General features: G+C 37.5%; 1 protein-coding gene across 9 annotated transcripts in view; it reads left to right on the forward strand.

Annotated features, from left to right (window-relative positions):
• TENM1 (teneurin transmembrane protein 1) overlaps nt 1-22,820 on the forward strand; it is a 490,610-nt gene that overhangs the window by 312,313 nt on the left and 155,477 nt on the right. For all 9 annotated transcript variants that reach the window (XM_072124023.1, XM_072124021.1, XM_072124025.1 and 6 more), the window contains 4 exons: nt 11,997-12,182; nt 13,485-13,508; nt 13,791-13,937; nt 19,161-19,377. In XM_072124023.1, coding sequence (XP_071980124.1) covers nt 11,997-12,182; nt 13,485-13,508; nt 13,791-13,937; nt 19,161-19,377 — 574 coding nt within the window. The remainder of the gene's footprint in view (nt 1-11,996; nt 12,183-13,484; nt 13,509-13,790; nt 13,938-19,160; nt 19,378-22,820) is intronic.

A 22,820-nucleotide genomic window follows, 5' to 3' on the forward strand; every position in this document is an offset into this window, starting at 1 on the left:
TGATCTATCTCCTGTAAAATTCTCCAAAATTATAGTATGTTTTATCATACTAAAGGGAGCCTCTTGCTGATTGTGACTGGTCATAAAATAGTTTTATTTTGGGGCCCCACTTTTAGTTTTGCCCAGGGCCCCATTTTGTCTAGAACCGGCCCTGCACGTATATTGTATGACACATAAATTGTAAATGTTTCACTAAAGGGGTTATCCAGATGTTGGAAACATGGCTGTTTTCTTCCAAAAACAGCAGCAGGCCTGACCATGGGTAGCAACTAAGCTCTAAGCTGGGGGTACTTTTCTCATGGAGCAGTCAGGCCCCCACAATTAGCATGTTATCATGTGAATAAGGAATAACTTAAATAGTTGGTACAACTCCTTTAAAGGAAATATATTACCAAGATCAAGGACTGTAAACCACGCACACCAACATGCAGGTGTGTGCCCCCTCTGGCAGGATCTGCTCTTCTTTTAACTCCTTATGCACCGGTGTTTTTTTAAAAAAAAGAGCTTTTAACATTATTCAAACGAGCCTCCTTCCTCCTCTCCCCAGCCAGAGTTATCGGCTATCTTGCTGGGGAGGGGAAGGAGAGGACAAGCAGTACGCCTGCATGGAGCTGTGCATAATTAGCAGACATAGCCGGGCTCATTTGCATAATTTTTGTAACCTATTTTGTAAAAATGAGGGCATGAAAAGCTAAAAGAAGAGCCGATCCTGACAGAGAGGGCAAACATCTGCATGTGCTTGGTTTATAATCCTTGATCCTGGCCATAGATTTCCTTTGAGGAGAATCATTTCTTTCTGATTTTCTTTTCAAAACTAATGTATTTTGTTTTTTGTTTTTTTTTACAGCATAATAACATCCTGCGTCTATCTTTATAATGTTTTTATACTTAAAGCATTCAGTCCGGTTGATAAAAATAAAACATTGAGGGGGTTTCTAGCTTCTGTCATCATATATCAAAACCTTTGTGAAATTTGTTTTCTGCCTAGCGAGAGCCAGGACATGAAAGCGCCGTAACCTTTATGTGACAAACAATCATAACATGACCATGTGGGACCCCAATACCAAAGACAAACAAAGACAAGCAGAAAACCTAGCCAGTGCTATAACCCAGATAAGAATAACCCAGCAGTAAACCTTAGGAGGTTATACACGTGTTAGCCCGAAGATAAATTGTACAGGTTGTTAAGCGCAAGACTTTCCATGGGGCAGGATATATTATTTCCATGCTATACTTTGATTTTATTGATCAGATATACAATGCAGTTGCTTCTAGCTTTAATTGAGTTCACTGTTGTTGGCCCTTTCAGAGCAAATCTCTTACTGTAAAAGTCAAGCCATAATTTATTTTTGATTATTTTACATTTCTTTTTATGTAGCCAAGTGAAGAAATAGAGCAAAGACTGAAATAATATATATGAAAAATATATTTGTCAAAAAAACCAAAATAATTACATTTTAAATTATTATATGTAGTGTGTTTTATTTAAAGAGCTATCACCTCCTCAGACATGTGTGTATTACCCACAAAGTAACAATTTTATTACCCCTAAAATAAAGTAAAAATAGCCCATAAAATGCTGATTATATTACATTTTCTTACTGTACATCTCTCGGTTGTGCAGTTCTTGTGTGCTCCAGTAGCCTCTGCAGTTAATTTACATATTACTAAAATAAAGTTTTTAACAAGTTAGATTAGGTCCCAGGATTATTGAATTACACATTAGGGCAGAGGCAAGCGGGAAGAATCTATCATTAGATCTACCTCTGATAATAGATTCTTCATGTGGGCTGGGGCGGGCTATTTAAAAATAATAAACATGTACTTACCCCCTCGGCAGCGCCGAGGTCCCGCGCCGCGGTCCCTTCGATCCGTGTCCCTGTTCCCTTCGATCCGTGTCCTCGATGTGGCCAGCTCCTCCCATCCATACCTATCTCTCAGCGTTGTAAGTGCTAGGAGATGGTGTCGGATGGGAGCTTCCGGCCGGCCGCCCTTGTAATGAAACAGGCGCACAGAGGAGATGGGCCGCGATGTGGGACAACAGCGGCGCCGTACGAGGTAAGTGCATGTTTATTATTTTTAAATAGCCCACCCCAGCCCGGCCATAAGTCATATTTAAGACCCGGATAACCCCTTTAAACAGACACCTGCCAGTAGCATTATAGAAAAAGAGAAAAAGTGAGAAATAAACAAAGAAAGAAAGGAGACTGGTTTATTTACTACGTAATAATAACAAGTATTCTTGATATCCATCACTGTCATTTGTCCTCCTTTAATGTATCTACATGTTTGCAAACTATTGTCAGTGCAAAAAAAACCTACACTTACTCTGGAGCTTAATGTATTCTGGCAAACAAACCTTTACCCCAAGGCGAATGAGTAATCCTTTAACGTAATATCAATTTCCATGCCTCCGTCCTATGAAATGAAATATATGTCCTTATATTTACCATCGGCAGCTAGTTCAGTAAAGTTGTATTGATTTGGTTTTTGCACTGTGAAAATTGAGTTCTGAATCACAGAGGAATGAGCACAAATTGCAATATTACATGTCTATCACATCTTAGGCATTTAGAGCAGGTATTATTTCTTGCCGGGCATAGTGTGTCTTTGCTTCATTCTGGGCAGTGGTGGTTTATTCTCATGACATTCAGGAGACCACTGGAAGTTAATCACTATCAAAGGTAGAAAAATAATGAAACGTATTGCAGAAAATAGAAAAACTTTCACTGCTCATGCAATAGAATGAGGTTTCACCCATTATACTGTATATATATTCATTTTCATAGCAATATCATTAATAATTTATCAATTTTATCTCATGACATCACTGGTAGGTAATTTATTTATGTGCACATGCATAGATCAAAATCAGATGTTAATAAAATATTTCGGTAGTAGAAGAAGTAAGTACTTGTCTAGATAATCTCATGGGGAATTGTGCAATTTACAAATATCTTTACCAGTACTCTACTTCTAAACAATATTTTCTAGAGTCTACATAAACATTTTAGTAAATGCTATGTGAAAGATGTGGTGTACTGAGATTTTTGGTGTTTTTATAATATGCTGCTACTGTACCACCAGTGATTCCCATATACACCACATATCTAACTCCATATAAGAGACATGGGAGATCCCATGACAGATACCTCCTGATGCATCTTATATGGTGTGGGAGCTAAGGATCGGGAATAATAAACTTCAACATGCTTCTTATCCTCTTCTTCTATCAACTAGATTCTTACTCAAATTGGTGGATCAAACCTGGGAAGGTTCACAAAGCATTGAGCAGACCTCATGCTTCGGGATAGAGACAAAAGGCAACAGGATGTAAAATGTTCTGATGCAAATCAGACAAAAGCAGAAAAAATGTGCTTTAAATATGTTTGTGGCAGCCAGTAATCCTCGTTATGGAACCACTCTTACTTCAGGATGCAAGAGGATTTTGCGGGGTGTTGAGTTACGGTATACGGTGCTCAAGCGAATTGCAGGGAGACTGCAGGTCTCTTGCTCCATCACTCATAGGCGGTTTCTTTTATACTGCCTTATGCCAACCCTTCATTAGTAGTAGTAGTGCTGTGTACTTAGTGGAAATCAGCCATCTGGGAACTTTGGGAACTTTGTTGTGAGCACTGAAATGGGAACTGTGTAGGAGCTGATTTCTACTGTGATTATGTCACTACTACTCCTTCGAAACAGTGAAACTGCTTATATTGTACATGTATTGCCTGTATATATCTGTCAACACTACTGAGCCAAAGGTTTTACTACTCAAATAGGTGGGATTAACAGCTTTTATTTCTGAATGGGATCCTTTAGATATCCTCATGAAATTAATCAAGCCACTAACTCCTTGGCAATCAAAAAGGAGATAGTCGTACAGGGTCAACAGCAAATACTTTGTCAGCTCACCTGGAGTGTAGACTTTAACCCACGTAGATCAATGGAGCACGGTTCCTCCCGCTTTCTTTGGAATTAACATAGAAGAACACACGATCCGGCTCCAAGATATGAACATCCACTTGCGTTTAGTTTTTTTTTTCTCCATAACCCGTGATATTTTTGCTCTCCGGAAAGTCATTCAGGCCTCTCTTGAACATGTACATAGAGTCCGCCATAACAACCTCCTGCGGCAGAGAGTTCCATAGTCTCACTGCTCTTACAGTAAAGAACCTTTGTCTATGGTGATGGTAGAATCGCCTCTCCTCTAGGCGTAGAAGGTGCGCCCTTGTCCTGGTCACAGGCCTAGGTATAAAAAGATCTTTGGAGAGATCCTTGTACTGTCCGTTCAGGTATTTGTACATTGTAATGAGGTCTCCCCTCAGTCGTCTTTTTTCTCAACTGAATAATCCCAGATTTTGTAATCTGTCATTGTATTCTAGTCCCCCCCCATTCCCTAATAATCCTGGTTGCTCTCCTCTGCACCCGTTCCAGCTCTACTATATCCTTTTTATACACTGGTGCCCAAAACTGTACACAATATTCTATGTGTGGTCTGACCAGGGATTTGTATAAGGGCAAAACTATGTCTTTATCATGAGAATCTATTCCTCTCTTGATACATCCCATAATTTTACTTGCTTTTGCAGCAAATACATCTGTGTTGAAGATTTAGAATTAGAGAAGATAGAAATGCTAATACCAAATTAAGCTAAGAATTGCGTGTTAGCTTTGGGAATTGGTTGAAACCATGTGGCCTTTATGTATATTGTAGTCTATTCTGTAGATCCGTCTGAGATTAAAACATCTCTCTTCCAGGTCTTTTCTCCAAGGTAATACATTTCCAATAGGATGAGATTTCCATAATCATAACAATAATAATAGTAATAGTAATAACACATAATAGTTGCTGACGTACCAAAATTGAATGCAGAAATGTTATTCATATTTCTCTCATCATATTCATAGTTATGCTGACAGAGGAAATTATAGACAGTAAATATATGACATTTTCTCAACATGGAAGCGTTGCAGTGAATCTTTAGGGGTTAATTTTCATAATCTTCCTACAGAAAGAACATATTGTTAGGTACCAAGGGATAAGGAAGATGTTTTTCAAAGGAATGCATCTAAGAATATAAGCGCTGTGACATGAAACTAGTTTTTGGTGGAAAATGAATAAGAAATGTGAGAGCTGCGTGTGAAGGATTTGGAATAACTGGGAAGGCTCCAGAGATTTGACTAGATATTACTTTTTTCCTTTATGCTAACTCTGATATTTGGATTGATCAAGTAGCATCTAAAAGATAAATGGCAGGGGATACCTCTTTCAATGCTTAATACTGAAAATGTATGATTAGAGTATAGAAAAACTGGGAAAATGTATATATTTTTATAATATAAAACAGGTATACTATGTAGCATAAAATAATGGGATGTAAATAAACAAATTTAAGGCATATATACAAATGTGATGAAAACATCTGTTTCTTCTTTTGATGGCAGATATAGAGGCAGAGTCTAGTAGTTGCTCTCTTTTTTCATTATATATGAGGTGCAGCTGCCAGATGAACATTTAACCTTTAAAGCATGACTGTAAAGTTATAATGATTCCCTCTTTAAAAACAAACAGAATGACACCTACTTTGTTCTGCTCACCCTTTTCTTTCCAAAGTTATGTCATTTTCTGTTCTGAAAGTGTTTGACAAAAATCTTTCTTATGACATCACTGGTAGGTAATTTATTTATGTGCACATGCATAGATCAAAATCAGATGTTAATAAAAGATTCTGGTAGGAGTTAGACTAAGTCCTTGTCTAGATAATCTCATGGGGAAAGTGTTTGACAAAAATCTTTCTAACCAGAGGTGAAGTGGGCGGAGACTAATGTATGTCAGTCACTCTTTACGCTCAAGCTAAGGCCAGTTAGCTTTCCCATAATTTAGCATTAAATCCATTTAGTTTCCCACAAGTAAATCCACTGAACACAGCACAGTTTGCATATGGTGGCCAGCTTGGCAGCTTCCAGCACATGGAGGAGCAGGGGACAAGTAAGAAGTTGTAGATATCATAAGTATACCAGTTACATTGGGGCACATTTACTAAGGGTCCGCAGCCGCGAATCCGTCGGGTTTTTCCCGAATATTTCCGCTTTGCGCTGTATTTTACGGGATTGTGGCGCACGCGATCGACTTTTGGCGCAATCGCGCCGACTTTCGCGCGACAGAAATCGGGGGGCGTGGCCACCGGACAACCCGAAGGATTCGGAAAAACCGCAGAATTTAAAAAGCCATTTGTGTCGCAAGATCAAGCACTCACATACACCAGAAAAAAGCAGGTGAACTTCGGCGGACCTCGGCGCAGCAGCGACACCTGGTGAATATCGGCGCACAGACCTTAGTAAATGCCGGCAGAACCCGAATCAGCGTCGGAGAACCCGCCGCTGGATCGCGACTGGACCGGGTAAGTAAATGTGCCCCATTCTGTCTATACCCTGTGCTGTGAGAGCACTAAGGGTTATTAGCTTATCTGCAATGTAGAGAGACAGAGAAAGTTCTGTAGAATCACAAACTGGGATGGAGGGAACAGGGGAGATCTTGTACCTCACTATTCTGTGCAGTAGACATCTGTAACAACAGTCTTGAACACATCCAGCTCGGCTAAATACACACAGAGATCTCTGTCACATGACCTTCTCCCCTGTGATCAGGGAGCAGCAGTCCTTCCCATTAAACCATTAGAGTTTGTTCATACTTTGTTTATAAAAAAAACTTTACAGTTACCCTTTAAACTTGAGATTGTCAATTCTTACTGTAGATCTCCTATTTGTTGAATTATTTGATAACAAAATTCAATTAAAATTTTGGGGAAAAAAAATCCTCACACTGATTCATTTTAAGCCTTTCTACTCTCTACCACCCTAATAGATAAGCCCTGCCTCATTGTCAGTTGACAAATACAAAGTCCAAATCAATAAATGTATTGTACAGAATATTGTCAGGTTTTGGCACATAGCTGTGAATCCAGCAGCTTATATTTTGTCTTCCAAAAGTCCCAGTTTCAGATAATATTCAGATAGTGATCAATCCTCAGAAGCTAAAGGTTATGTAATACTACCAAATAATTCAACTCCTTTCATAAATAGTAATAGGAATGCTTGAGGCTTAGTTAGGTGTACAAAAGAATCAAAGTGTGTCAAAATGGTTAAATATTTAACCATTTTGATGTGGTACTTGGAAAGGCTGATGCTGTTATGGCTTATAGAATAGCAGATCTATAAGGTTCCATTTTGCACTCCTTCAGCCTGTATATGATGTGTAGGCCCTAAGCAATGGTCGTCGGAAAAAGTATCTCAATTTTATAGCACCCAATGGATTATACGATCATATTTTATTCATCATGTAAGATAACCAACAGTGGATTAAAAAGCCATAGGCCAAACATACCTGCTGTTCTGTCCAATATAGTTTATAGGATTTATGGAAATAGCTGAGCTGTCACTCTTAGATCTTACATAAATGAATATAGACTTCAGAAAACACCCATCACCACAAGAAATGGCACCACTACTCATCAGAAATGTTTATTACATGCTATGGATAAGTTATAAATCTTAGAAGTGGGAGTTCTTCTTTGTGTGCAAAATGTTAGAGGATCACATCTAAGAGTCTTTTAACACTGTATAGTGTCAGAGGATTATGGTCAAGTACTTGTCCAGCAAACAGCACAACCATAAATAGACTTTGTACAAACTGTCAATTTGGGTAAGTGAACGTACCCCGCAATGTCTGTGCGCTACCCCTGCCTACAGCAGATAAACCACCCTGATGATCAGGAACCTGCAAAAAAACACAGTCCGTCAGAAATGTCTACCATGGTTTACATGTACACTTGCAGTAATCTGTGAACTTCTATGGGAAATATTCCCTGGGAAATCTTCTTGTCTTATACCATAGATCAAAAGTAAAGAGCAAAGTGTGAAGGCAGAAAACTGAAAATTAGGATATTAGTAAACAATTGATTAAAAAGTATTCCCCGACTTGAATATATCATATAGAGAAATGTTTACCAAAGATTTTACTAAATATAGTAAATAACAGTACATTAGAAATGCAGGTCATTGGCAGATTATTGAGCAAGAGTAGGATCGTAGGTGAAGGAACCAGATGTTATGACTAGCAAGCATGAATAAGATTCTAGAAGGAGGAACCAATTACAGTTAGTGAGCATGAGTAGGATCCTAGATGAAGAAACCAGAGGTTACAATTGGCAAGCATGGGTTGGACACTAGGAGACGGAGCCATAAATTACAATTATCATGCATAAGTAGGACCCTAAGAGAAGGAATCGGAGGTTATCTTTAGCAAGAATGAGAAGGACCCTAAGTGAAGGAACCAAAGTTAACATTTAGCAAGAATGAGTAGGATAATCAGTATCCTAGAAGAAGAAACCAGAGGTTATAATTGGCAAACAATGGTTGGACACTACGAAAATGAGCGAGAGGTTACAATTAGCAGGCATAAGTAGGACTCTTAGAGAAGGAATCAGAGGTTATGTTTAGCGAGCATGAGAGCAATGTTGGGAGAAAAGACTATAGGTTACATTTACCAAACTGTAAAGGATCAAAAAAGAAGAAGCCAAGAGTTATATTTAGCAAGCATTGGTATTCTAAGAGAAGATACTAGATATTACAACTAGCAGGCATAAATACGATTCTGGGAAAATGCAACAGAATTTACAACTAGCAAGCATCAGTAGGATCCTAGGAGAATCAACTAAATAAAATGAATTGACATGAGTAGGATTTAGATACAATTAGAAGGTATAAGTAGGATCTTAGGGGAAGGGACTAGAGGTTACAATTGTATTGTGGTAAACAGCAATACAAGAAATTATATTACACCACAAATATAACTGTAATAATAAAAAAACACTTTTTTTCTGTTAAAAAAATAAATAAATGGGCCTAACAATCCTCCTGTCAATGCTATAACAGCCCAAACTGCATGTCACCTTTATTTTAAGTACCAAATTGATATGCGTTAATCAATACAGAAACAGGAGCCATTGGAGGATGGAGACGTGATTGGAACTTTGTAGGAGACTGTGGAGTTGAGCAAAAATCTTTAAGAAATAAACCATTTGTATTACAAGCAATCCATTTCCCTTTATTCATTGAATTGAGAAAAAGCCCACTGAGAATATTGATATAAGCACCGGAGGAGGCCTGTGTTTCTAGGCGCTTCCACCTGAACTACTTTATATTTTCACTTGTTTGCAAGCTGAACGGGATGTTTATCTTGAAAAGCATATTTAAATGGAGAAAACCCCACAGGTATAGAACAGTGACAGAACGGGAGCCAACATTTATTTTACATTGTTCAGAAAACAAAATATCAGAAGTTGCCTCATCCTTCAGAAGTGGATCTCATTGCAGGTGGAACTCGAAATAAACAAGCAGTAGATCCTTCATGTCCCTCAGCAAAATCCTCTATTACATTCTGATAAGAAGCGTTTCAAATGCTCCTCTTTTGGGGTCAGCCCTGTCTGGATGCAGAAAATGAATAATAAAAAGGAAGTTGCAGTGAAGAAAAGCTTTCATAAGACTACCGGAGCAAATGAGATATGACACCGCGGTTCTAGCCATTGTAAATTGGCCAGCTGCTAACAGTTTGTATTCATTTCCTCTCACTTTGTCTGAACAAACTGTAATGTAACGTTATTGATGGGAATTGTAAATGAAACTTTCCAGAGAACACTTTGCATATGGTGATAATGAATATACAGTATAGTGTTCAGTCATTATCAAAGCCGATATCTGCAGAGATGATGTGCCTTTACATGTGCCATTTACTTAATGTTGGGTTTGGGCTTTAACCACTTACTTAGCTCCATGGGAAATCTAAAAAGACATCCACTAGTTTAAACTAGCACAAACATGCCAGGGTATATAGTGCAGCATTGCCTATTATTTCTGTTGATCTTGTGTATACATGTTTTATTGAAGGGGCAATTCATGGGTTGTCTGCCATCTTAGGTCTTTCAGGACAGATATGGTTTCCCTTCTTTATAGTTCCTTCTCTTGCCAAAAACAAACTATTTAGTTTCTTTAGTCTATTTAAAGGAAACCTACCACTTCTGATGGTAGGTATTAGATGTAAACACCGGGCACCAGCTCAGGGTGAGCTGGTGCCGGAGCTTACCTTCGCTAGTGTTTTTAACCGCTATATTGCGGTTAAAACACATTTTGATTTACAGCCCCGAGGTAGCTTCGGCGCTGCTCGCGGCCGTGCGCGCGCATGCCTCCATAGGAAGCACGGCCGCGCGCAGTGCTGAAGCTACCTCGGGGCTGTAAATCAAAATGTGTTTAAACCGCGATATGGCGGTTTAAAACACTAGCTAAGGTAAGCTCCGGCACCAGCTCACCCTGAGCTGGTGCCCGGTGTTTACATCTAATACCTACCATCAGAAGTGGTAGGTTTCCTTTAAAGGATAGCCCTCCAAAACCTCTCCGTAGGCATGCAGCCCATCACCTCAGCCAGGGCCAGTTTTAGAAAAAGTGGGGCCCCAAAATAATTTTATGAACAGTCACAGAGGCTGCTTTACCCTCCACAATAATAATACATTGTAGTTTACAAACAGTAGTATGGTAAGTATTTGTAGTATGGGACTGTAGGAGAATTGTATAGGAGATAGATGATAGGTAGATTGATAGAAGATAAATATAGATGTATAGATGGATGATATATTTATAGATGCATAAATATAAAGTACATTATACACAGATAGCTAGATAGATGGTAGATAGATAGATAGATAGATAGATAGATAGATAGATAGATAGATAAATAGATGGATGGTAAATGGTAAGAGAGACAGACATATAGATATGAAATAGCCGATTATAGGAGATGGATGACTAGACAGATAGAATATATATATACAGACAGGAGATACAATAGATGATAAGCATCTGGGCATTCAACAAAGGGGTATTAAAAGAGCAATACATCCTCTGCCCACAAAAGTCTCATGCTGGGGACCCCTTAAGGACAGGGGGCCCTGGGAAAATGCCCAGTTTATGGCCTCGGCTCCAGCACTGAGCTCACCAGACTCAAGGCCTCCTGCAGTCCCAGGAAGCCTTTCTCTCTTGCCTCCTACATGTAATATGATTCCCTCCCACATAAGTGAAAAAAGGGTAACAGTTTGAATCTGAATCTCATAAGATACACTGAGAACTCTGCACACAGCACTGACAAATTCCTGAGACAGGGTGAGTCCGTGGAGCTATGTAACAACGTTGCTAATTATTCAATTGGTTCAAGTTCAACAAGTTCTGGAATTGAATAATAACATGGTTCAAAATATATGTATGCTGTGAAATAAATGGAATCAGAATATTGCTGTTGCAAAGCTGGATTGCAACAAAATTTGCTAAGAATGTCCATATAGCATTGGTATAACATTGGCTACTATTTGTCTAAACAGAATAGGCAAGCAAAAAGCCATAAGGATGGGGATATGTATCATCTATAGACTACCAATTTCACCGCTACAGATAAAAAAGGGTATAAAGGCTCCCTATGTTTATTACGTTATTAGCCTTAGTATGGCAGCACAATAAGAACCACAGTGCTACAGCTGCCGCCAGTCTCCTCTTGTATTTTTTACGCAGATCAATAGATATTTTCTATGTTGAGAAGTGATTTCTTTACCCTCCAGAGTGCATTTTCTGCTTTCCCATCTATCAAGCTGCTAATGCTGGAACACTGCCCAAGTGGAATACTTTGTTGAGACTGAGTAACATTATAAATGTGATAGACTCTCAGTTGTCAACTAAGTGAAATTTGCATTACAATTTGTTTTCAGAGAGAAAAAAAAGCAGTTACTGTAGAAGCGCTACTTGTAATTGAATTTACTCCTGAAAATCTGTGTTGCTCTGCTATGCTGTGATACTCTTAATAAGGATTTGCATAGTTTTAACTGCATTGGCAGAGTGAACGTTAAAGCTTTTGCGTGGCATAATAATACCCTGGCTCATTATTGCTCTTCTAGAGCTGTGTGCGGTGGACTGTGGAAGTCATGGTGTATGCTCCGGAGGTGTCTGTCAATGCGAAGATGGCTGGGGAGGAGTCAGCTGTGAGGAGCGCACCTGTCACCCAAATTGTGCAGAACATGGTCAGTGTAAAGATGGAAAATGTGAATGCAGCCCAGGATGGGAGGGAGAACAGTGCACAATTGGTGAGTATTGGGATTTGATCAGCTATATAAATGATATTCAAGGACCATGAAATAAAATGTAAAACACAAATCCAATAAACAGAAGCCAAGGAAAACAAATCTCACAGGTCTTATATCTTTACCTGCTGGGAGTTTCTACACCAGATGAAAAATATTAAGTTTTCTGGTCAAGCCCTGTATAGAACCATAGAACCATTAAAGGGCATTTTGATCTTTAGGATGGGTTTAGCAATAAAACTGTACTTATTGTGCCCCTATCACTCCTGTACCACCACTTATGCTTCCATATGTATATATAGCAATGTATATATGGCGTATATACATCCCCCATACACTTATATGGTGCCGTACAGGAGCGGTACGGAGCTGCACACGTACGGCTTCGTAGCACGTAGAAAGATAGGATATGTCCTATCTTTCTATGGAATGCAGCACTGTGCGCTGTGTATACCTATGGAGAGGGGCGGGAGTGAGCAGCGCTTACCCTCTCCTCCTCTACCTGGCGCCGATGTATGCCTGCCGTACTACGTAGCCTTAAATGGTGCAAAGTTTTGGTGGTAGGTGGAGATAGTGAAATGTCAACTTGAATAAAATAAACTAATGGAAATTAAAAACACTGTAGACTTCTAAAGTCACTCATCAGTTTTTCACACTAGTGTTATTGAGGATCCATTTGGGTCTGCAGAGTTTTCTTTTCCATCGAACACACCAGAAACTCTGATATAAACCTGACTGCATCATAAATCAAAGGTTTTGTCAGGACTCTTCTGTTTCTGTCCAAAAATACATCCTGCATACTAAGATAAATAGGAACCATCAGGCGTGAGTGAATAGAGCCGCAGATATTATGCATAAATTATATTTTCACTTCGAAATATATTCAATTCCAAAACCAAACAGTTGGAATCTTAAATGAATATAGCATTGCTCCTGCTTATAGGAAAAAATCCAGGCACAGCTAATGATTCCTACCTCCAGGCCTTCTCTTTGGTAAAGCAAAAACACGGAAGAGGTACTTTTCAATGACTAATTAAATTTCATATTCATATTTTAGTCCTCGGCTTTGGCTTCGGAAGCAGCGAAGCAGTAATTGGGGTATATCTGCTGTCATAAATTAGTGCCTATGTTATGGCATCCCATCATGCAGTGTTTTCAGCATAATTAACAATGTGAACAACAATGCTTGTGTGTACTCCAACTATATCTCTATTGCAAAGCCTAAACCATGTTTGCTCCTATGAGACTGTATAATGCAAACATGACTATATTATTAATGTTGTATTTTTTTCCTATTCTTTGCAGCTCACTACTTGGATGCTGTTAGAGGTATGTTCTCAAAAAATAGCAATCAAGTGTATCCCAAACAAAATAAATGACAATTCTAAAACTATAAAATGAATTAATGCCAAAGCTTGCCCAAGTAATACCCAGCATTAGTCAAATAGCAACTCTACAGATCAACATTTACAAATTGTATAGTTCTTTGTCCCAGTGAACGTGTCAATACCTTACTCATGGATTTCCATTTCTGGCATTATAAAGAAGTTATGTCATATAAAACAGATACCCTTTACAATTCAGCTAATGTTTTTGTCTTTTTTGCTTAAGATGGCTGCCCCGGTCTTTGCTATGGAAACGGAAGGTGCACCTTAGACCAAAATGGATGGCACTGTGTATGTCAAGTTGGTTGGAGCGGACCAGGATGCAATATTATTATGGAAATGGCTTGTGCTGATAATCTGGATAATGATTCCGGTACCTGTTCCTTTTTAAATTTGCATTTTTTTCTTTATTACTAGTAAGAGTATAATATAATTCCATTGTCTTCTATTTATCTTTTTTTAAATATTTTCTTTCATGTTTTTTTAGAAACGTTTTTTTTCATAAAATAAAAATCTAGTGATTAAGACCCCTGCTTATATCCATAATGTTGAAAAAAAAGACAAAGGCCCATCAGGTCCAACCTATTATCCTACAGTGCAAAAAACTACGAAAGAGTATGTGTACATGAGGTACAAAACTAATTCTGGCCATTATAAGACAGAATTTTAGCAGTTTTCTTATCTGCAGACTCTCTCAATGATTTTGTTCTTGATGAGGTTCTGTTTGGACAACATACCGGAGATAATGGAGAAGTACTCAACTGTTGTAATGGGAATATCAATTGAGGAGAAGGAAGGGTGGAGCAGTAAAAGAGCCTGGTACATGAATATAAAGTAGTCTTCAATGATATATATATATATATGCATATAAAAAAAATTCATATTAACTCATTAATGCAAAGTTTGACCATATTCTGTAAATCCCCTCCTGATTAAAGGGAACTTGTCATCAGGATCATAGATTTTCACCTAATGGCAGGTTCCCTTAGCATTTTTATTACTATTTTCCCATCTGCTATCATAATTAACATTACTGGTTTTAATCACTTTTAAAAGTATTAAAAACTATACCTATTTCCCTGCCACCAAAATGGAAACTGAGGCATGGGGGGCATCTGTGTCTAGGTACCATCATTATTTCCTCTCTGCTCTTCATCCCTCCACCCTCACTCATGCAGGCGTGACCTAACAGAGATTTGCTTGAAGCACGGGGTCAGCTAACAGGAGGGAGGAAGAGCTAGCAGAGGAGATATTGATGGGGATGACACAGGGATTTGGATGTTCTCCTTCTCTCAATGCAGTTTGCTGACAGGGAGCCAGGTATACTTTTATATACTTTAAAGAGTAGAAAAAAATATTTAAAAAGGCCATAGGAACCTGTCATTAGGTGAAAAGTTGTGAACCTGATAAAAAGTTACCTTTAAGGCTTATGAGTATAATGGTTGTTTTCTTCCACCAAAAGGTTTTTCCAAACGGACAACCTTCTCTTACTAAAAGTAAAAGGAAAATTGCTAATGCATTGAGTATATGGTTGCCAGATCGATAAAGTAAGACTCAAATATCCTAGATTAAATTTTCTGTACTTAAATTTTGCAGTTTTTTCTATAAAAGATAAACCGTTTTGGCATCAAATCATTATTCATTAGGACTAGCATTTGATCTCTTGGTGCAAAGCAGGTAGATTAGGTTATTGTTTCCGGCTTTGCATTTAATGGTCCAGCAAACACATCCCTTAAGTGTAAGCAGCTTCCTTCAATCACATGACCTCACACAGGTTCCAAGTAAATTTGAAGAGAGAGCTGTATAATCCTCTACATAAATAAGACTAGGAAAAGAAAGGTAAGAAAAAACATTGACTGAGGAAATATGGATAGATGTGAATATATACAAAGGTGTATGAACAATAATGAAGACTAAATGGCTAAATATGAAATGATGCAATGAACAGTAGGACAAAAAAGAGCCTAAAATCGTCTAAAACAACTACCGTCACTTTTTATAGCTCAGCAAGTGCAATAGCAACTTTAAAGACTAGTATGGCAGTAGAGTAATAGTACTATAGGTAAACAAAGATGCCTCTCTATCTCGTTCAACCTACTGTATCGTCATATACAGAGAACAACTGGCTTGGCTCATAGTAGGCATAAATATTGGTCCCAACTCTAATTATTGTAGTTTACATCCCTGGAAGATTATAATAGTGATTCTATACTACTATTCTATGCCAAACAGGACCTGTTGGGGAATTGTCCTACAGTGTAACTGGCAGACAAGTGCAGCAAACACCCAGTCGGTATGAAGAGGGTTCTGCCCTTGAGCCCCATGTCACATATCCTCAAGGTGTTAGGAACTCATAAAACTATTTGAATAGGTAAAATAATGTTATAACATGCAAAAAAAATATATTGAAATACTGAAGATCAAAAACTTTAAGGAAAAAATGTGACTAGATTTCGTATATATTGAATATACAATTTTTACAATTTTTTTTATCTTTTTGTTAAAAAATAAGCCACACCTCCTAAAACTCAACACTATCTTAGCCCGGAGCAGGTGTAGATGAGAGATACAGTTTATGCTGCTTTCCTCCTCCCCTTTTACACTAAGCCCAGTTCCAGAAGTTGTAGGTTTATAGGTTTACACCTATGCTGAAACTTGAAATCTAAATCAAATTTTACAGTACAAACTGGTGTAAATATCTGATAAATCTCCTCTAATAAGTTTTATTGCCAAATGTTATTTTACATTCCCGGACACTGAATATAATTCACACTGTGCTTTGCAAACTTCACTTATGTATTTTCCATAGAGTAGTTACATCATGAGACTCATCATATTTCAATGACAACATTTTAGTGCCCAAGTACAGCAAATTTTTCCTTTAAGATGACTTCAGTACTTTCATATCCTTAATGCTTATAAATCATTTCGGGTTTGTCTGTCTTCAGCCAGATGGTGTGATTCAGTAAGGCTGAGAAATTTGCTGAACAGTAGCTCAGCATTTTAATGGAGTTGAGTCCTCGGTTGTTACACACATGAAAATATGGTCTTTCCACATTACCATATCCATAAAGCAAAGTTCAAGCTGTCATTAAGGAAGGGAAGATTTCCCATCTGATTGGTCTGATTGTGTCAATTCTATGCAGCTAAAAATATAATGTTAAGAGGAAAGCAAGAGTGAGAGGATGATACAGCAATGTTGAATTCATATAATTTTTAAAATCTAAAATAAGGTCTGTAGCGCACTTTGAGGAAACATTTCAACTCCTTTTTGAAAAAGTGTTTGACTTGCACTAATGGGAATTCTCTGACGTGTCAAAGTTTATGTTGGCCTTCTCAATTATACATTTTCTTTTTGCACTTTATGATGATGTTTTTGGTGATTTGTTGATTTACATGATCAACGATTCTTTCACCATTTCTCTTTGGTGAGCGGATACCCCTAATGAAATGATGAGTGAGGGAATCAAGGAATAATCATGTACTTATGGTTAGAGTAAAATGTTTAAAAATGAAAGATTCAAAAATTAGTAAAGGCTGCCAAAATACAAAAGAAATGGTGTCAATAGTGACAAAAATAGTATGATTAAAAAAATCAATAATTACTAAAGCTCATAAAAATATTACACACAATAGAGGTTTGCAATAAATATGAGAAAACATGCAGAGCAGTGTTACAACTTAGCCGTATAGGATCATAGGTATTGGAGATGAAAAGTATAGAAAGTCTGTTCCAATTACACCAAATGTTCTATGGTAATAAGGACCATCCCAGTTAAATAGGTAATCTGTCATGTGACTCAGACCCTTATAACACCATAGAAACAGGTACTGATAATACTAATTTTAATAGGGCTTACTCACCCATGGTGTGAAAAGATTGTGGCTCCCTAGTGTATGTTTCTCACTACTGTCTTCCATGAGGAAGGCAGCTGTACTATGTGAGATGGAGGGTCCATGAGTGGTACCCAGCCCAGATACATTGCGCTTCAGAAAGCTACTCTTATTCATTGTGAATTCTATTCTTTTATCCACATGCTTAAAACTGCCAAGTCCAAAAGCAAAATTTTTAACATATAAAACCCTTATAAACATCTGTCTTCCTTGGAGCAAGTAGTCAAATGTACTGTACATAAACCCTTCCTAGTACATGATTTAAACTCAATTAGTTTGCAACACCTGCTACCATTCTCTTATTGTTTGGAAACTTAAAAAAGCAAGATCAGACAGGTATCCATTAGTCATTTTGCATGCAGTGCAAATTTTTTTGCCTCAATGTAGAATATTGAAAGAGGTTCTTAGGACAGTACATTTTTCCAGATTTATACAAGCTGCATTGTACAGTACTTGAGAACTCTGTAGACATAAAGTATACTTACTTTTATTGGAACAGTCCTTTTCAGTGTGATGTACCATGTCAAATACTGCATGATATGTGCCTATAAACTGCATGCTATTGATTTCCATGGGCAAACCTGCTGAGAAGTGGAAATGGCTACCAATTTTTCTTCTATGTATTTAAAATCTATGAAATGAAATATAAAGATTTGACATGCCAAATCTTGCTGTAAATTCCATACAGAATCCTTAGCAGGTGGTAGAGATGAGTGAATCTATTTGCTGGTTTGTAGAATCAGTATAAATTTGGAATTTTTTTAGGTACAGAATCAAATCCAAATCTGTTTCGATTCACTTTTGCTGTGGATTGGTGGGGTTCCAACTACTGAGACCCCTGGTAGCTTGAGAACATGTCAGTTCACAATAATAGGGCTTCCGTTTTCACTAATTTAATGTAGTAACAGATCAAGGAACCATCCTGCCATTCCATTCAATACTATAAAAGTCATAAGTAACACAAATTGTCAAGCACGGTGGCTATTTCTGGCACTACCATCGACAGTCAATGAAAGTGCTGGAGATAGCCGAGCGCTGTGATTGTTGATTGTCAACACTACCATACTATGGAATGGATCTGCAGGATGCATGAACGACCTGCTGCTCCACACATTAGTGAAAGCCATTCTCTGGATTGTTGGGGTCCATTCTCGTTATTGGTGGTTTATTCTCATATCCTATTTTGTGGATATAAGATAACAGTCAAAGCTGGAACAATACAATTAGATACTTGCCAAAAATGGATCCTATTCCAATACAATTTATTTACATCTGCTTCTGCACAAAATATTTACTGAGCGTCTACAGGAAGAACAAGAATAACCATGGTATATTTTTATTGAAAAAGGTACACACTAATAAGTGTAATCATACCATGTAATGTATTCTATATTTGGAAAGAAAAACTTTTTATGAATATTTTCATAGTGTTTTGTTTTTGTTTTTGATGCCACTAACAACTGGACCATACTGTACATCTACCTTCTATTTCATTGATGCACAATCTATATTTTGTAGTAAGTGCATGTTTTCTCTATTCACCAGTTTATAGTCTTTTTACTCTTTTTTGGTTACACCGGCCAGTTTGCAGGTCAACCTCTTCTTTTAGCATTCATTAGCATAGTTACTTTCCCATTGCTCTGTAATAATAAATCTCTATGGACTTCCATTGGCTGACTTATGGAAATTTTATCTATTACAGATGGTCTGACAGATTGTGTGGATCCTGATTGCTGCCAGCAAGCCAATTGCTTTTCCAGTCCCCTCTGTCAAGGTTCACCTGACCCATTAGACCTCATCCAACAAAGCCAGCCACCCTTCTCCCAGCATCCTCCACGACTCTTCTATGACCGCATTAGATTCCTCATTGGCAAGGACAGCACTCATATCGTTCCTGGAGAAATTAGACTTGACAGCAGGTTGGTATGGGATTTCATTCTTATGACATCATCAAAATTTAATGAACACAGAAAATGTAACAAGCAGGTTATCTACGGTTTTCTCAACCAAAATATTTAATCTTGAAGTGTCTAGTAACAAGTTATTAGATAAGCTGATCATTTTCCATTATCTTTTAATTGTCTCTTAATAATCTTAAACTATAAATGAATTCAATAACGTTTAATAGAGAGTTGTGCAAATTTAGTTTTATAATTTGTAACGAGAAATTAGATTACAGTTATTTAAAAAATCCTTCATTAATTATATTATGTAGAGAATCTACATGTATCATGAAAATTCACCTTCCTGGCAAAAAGGAAAATGTGAACACTGTTCATTCCACAGCATTGATATCAAATAATAATCAAATTAAACTCAAATAATGGTCTTATTCACATTGGTCAATAAAGTATAACTATAGTGATGCTTAAAGCAGATCCATGTGCTTAGAACTCAATTAAAAATACATATCCATGATATTGATCTGTAGTATGGATTAGTTCATATAGAAGCCATGATTCAGAGAGAAAACAAACCCAAATATTAGCTTTTGCTGCCCATTATTAAACGGATTTATTTCCTGTTTTCAAACACATCTTATTCTCTACAAATCTGGAACAAAACCACTGTATTTGCTGTTCACTTCTTCATTTTCCTACGTTGGCCACTCATACAAAAAGCTAATTATTGGACTGATGCTTGATAAAGGCTCGTCAAGAGCTGAAACGTCGCTTATGGAATAAAGACACCCCACTTTGTTTGATACTACTTTTGGAGTGCTGCCTTTTCCTAACCCTAATTACTGGACTGGAGATAGTCAATGGGTTGAACTAACTCAACAATATGCAGAGAACAATAAAGATCTATGTCTACTAGAAACCATGTATCTTAATAGTGAATGTGTAAGTTTAATATGCAACCTTTATATAAGGTCAGAATATTTAAGATGAAGGTTCGGAACAATTTGGCACAAATTAGCACAAAAAGATGTTAAACCACTTGGCCACAAGGACAACTGAAAAATACCCCTAGAAGATTTGCTTATGAGTAGTGATGAGCTGACCCAGGAGGGTTCAGGAACGGTGGGTTCGGCCGAACCCGGAACAAAAGTTTGGTTTGACAACATGAACCCATAAACGCTGATAACACCTGCGATCATTACATGCCAGCGGCATCTTTGCCAGCAGCGTTTAGAGGGTTAACACGATCAGTAGAAGCATCGAATGTAAGTTTTACAAGCAGTAGTCAGCCCAATCACCAAACCTGAGCATAAAATTTGGGCTGAAGTCCAGGTTCAGTAACGCTCATCCGTATTTTTATGTATATATGTATTATAGTATAAATATGCCTCCTTTAGATTTCCTCCTCAGGTCAGCGACTGACAGCTTTCTATGTAAACATATATGCACAGTGGCCATCCAGACACTGTCCTGGGAAGCACATGGAGACAGAGGGCTCTGCTCATGAATAGAGAGGACTACAATTTACCTACAATTTGTTCTTGTAGAACTTCTAGTAACCAGCCTGGCTTTAGACAAATTTGGGCCCTGGATAAAACTAAAAGTGGTGTCCCAAAATAAAATTATTTTATAAACAGTCACAGTAAGTAAGAGGCTCCTTTAGCCCTGCACAATAATAGCACTTTACACATACACACAGTGTTAATAATATTATAGGAGATAGACAGATGATAGGTAGATTGATGATAGAATATGATATAGATTTATAGATGCATAAATATAAAGTAGTGTATATATAAATAGCTAGATATATAGATAGTGTATATATAGATAGCTAGGATGGATGAATAGATGTCTAGATAGGAGATGGATATAATAGATAAGACAGGAGATAGATAGGTAAATAGAAGATATATAAATAGATAGACAAAACAATAGAAGTATGAAAGTCCAAGACAACACTGTGTAACCAATGAGACTGGATGCAGATCCTTGAGTTTTCAGGCATAAACCTCTTTATATAAAATTAAGAAAAACAGGTAGCACTCCCAGATTTCAGGTGAAAAATTGAATTCAAGATCGCGACACTTTGGTGTAACACATCTGCCTCAGGCAAACAAGTGATTCCATATATATATATATATATATATATATATATATATATAGAGAGAGAGAGAGAGAGAGAGAGAGAGAGAGAGAGAGAGAGAGAGAGAGAGAGAGAGAGAGAGAGAGAGAGAGAGAGAGAGAGAGAGAGAGAGAGATTACCATTTCATTACATATTCAAATTATATCCAAGTGCATGATGTAAACATTTTTTTTATTTCAGAACTTTTTATTATTTTTAACATAAAACATATGTTGTATGAATTACAATCAATTGTAGTCAGCTTTAAGGGTTAGTAGCATTTCCATTTATACATTCATAAATAGGAAAGAAAACAATGCAATGGTATATGTGTTACTTAAGGTGCTGTACAGTTAGTTTGATGTACAGAGACATGTGGTACATATGTGGTAAATAAAATCAAATAATACAGGTAGATAAAAAGAGTAAAGGGTCTAAGCTTGGTCTCTTCTAAGGGGATTGATCCCAAAACATCTGAAGATGAGACACTGCCCGGTAAACCTTGTTGTGGAAATAGGGGCTCTGTATCCATGTATTCCATTACCCAAATAGGACATAATTGAGTCAGAATGGTATGCTAATATTTTCTCATAAGCACAAGTAGAGTTCATCACTTCCACAACTTTGGATAGGTCGGGCACGGGGATGTTTTCCAATTTCTAGTTAGGACTATTTTAGTGAAGTCGGTGGGCTATGACCGTTCTGTAAGCTGGAGTGAACAATCTAAAGTAATTCCAAAAGAGTGTAGGAGTGAGGAGTACGTGTACATAAGAATGATATTGTCAGCAAAGTGTGCTATTTTGTGTGATTCTGGTCCTATCTCAATAACTTTAATATCTAGGTCGGATCTAATAGACTCTGCTACGGGTTCTATTAAGAAGGTGAAGAAAAATAGTGACAAGGGCAAATGAATTGTGATGGCAAATTAATATGATAGTGCTCCATTCAAGAATACTTGTGTATTGGAGTTGGAGTACATTGGGGCTGAATAGATGTCTCCTAAGAAGCCAAATTTCTGGAGTGCCGAGAAGGCATATGACCAGTTGGTTGACCCTATTGAACACCTTCTCAGCATCGATTGTTAGAAACGTGAAAGGGGTTTTATGCTTTTCACAGTATTGCATTAGAAAGATAACTCTATGGGTATTGTCTGGAGTTTGTATGCCAAACGTAAACCCCGTCTGCTCGTCTCTTATGAGGTAAGGGATATATTTCATAATTCTCTGGGCCAGAATCTTAGCGTATAGTATGATGTAAACATTTGATGCAAAATTTCAAGTTAAAAACTGTTGTGTATACCCATTTGTGTTATATCATAACATTATATGCTTTAGGT

This window comes from Engystomops pustulosus, chromosome 9 (assembly GCF_040894005.1).
Source record: "Engystomops pustulosus chromosome 9, aEngPut4.maternal, whole genome shotgun sequence".
In the NCBI taxonomy this organism is placed as follows: domain Eukaryota; kingdom Metazoa; phylum Chordata; class Amphibia; order Anura; family Leptodactylidae; genus Engystomops; species Engystomops pustulosus.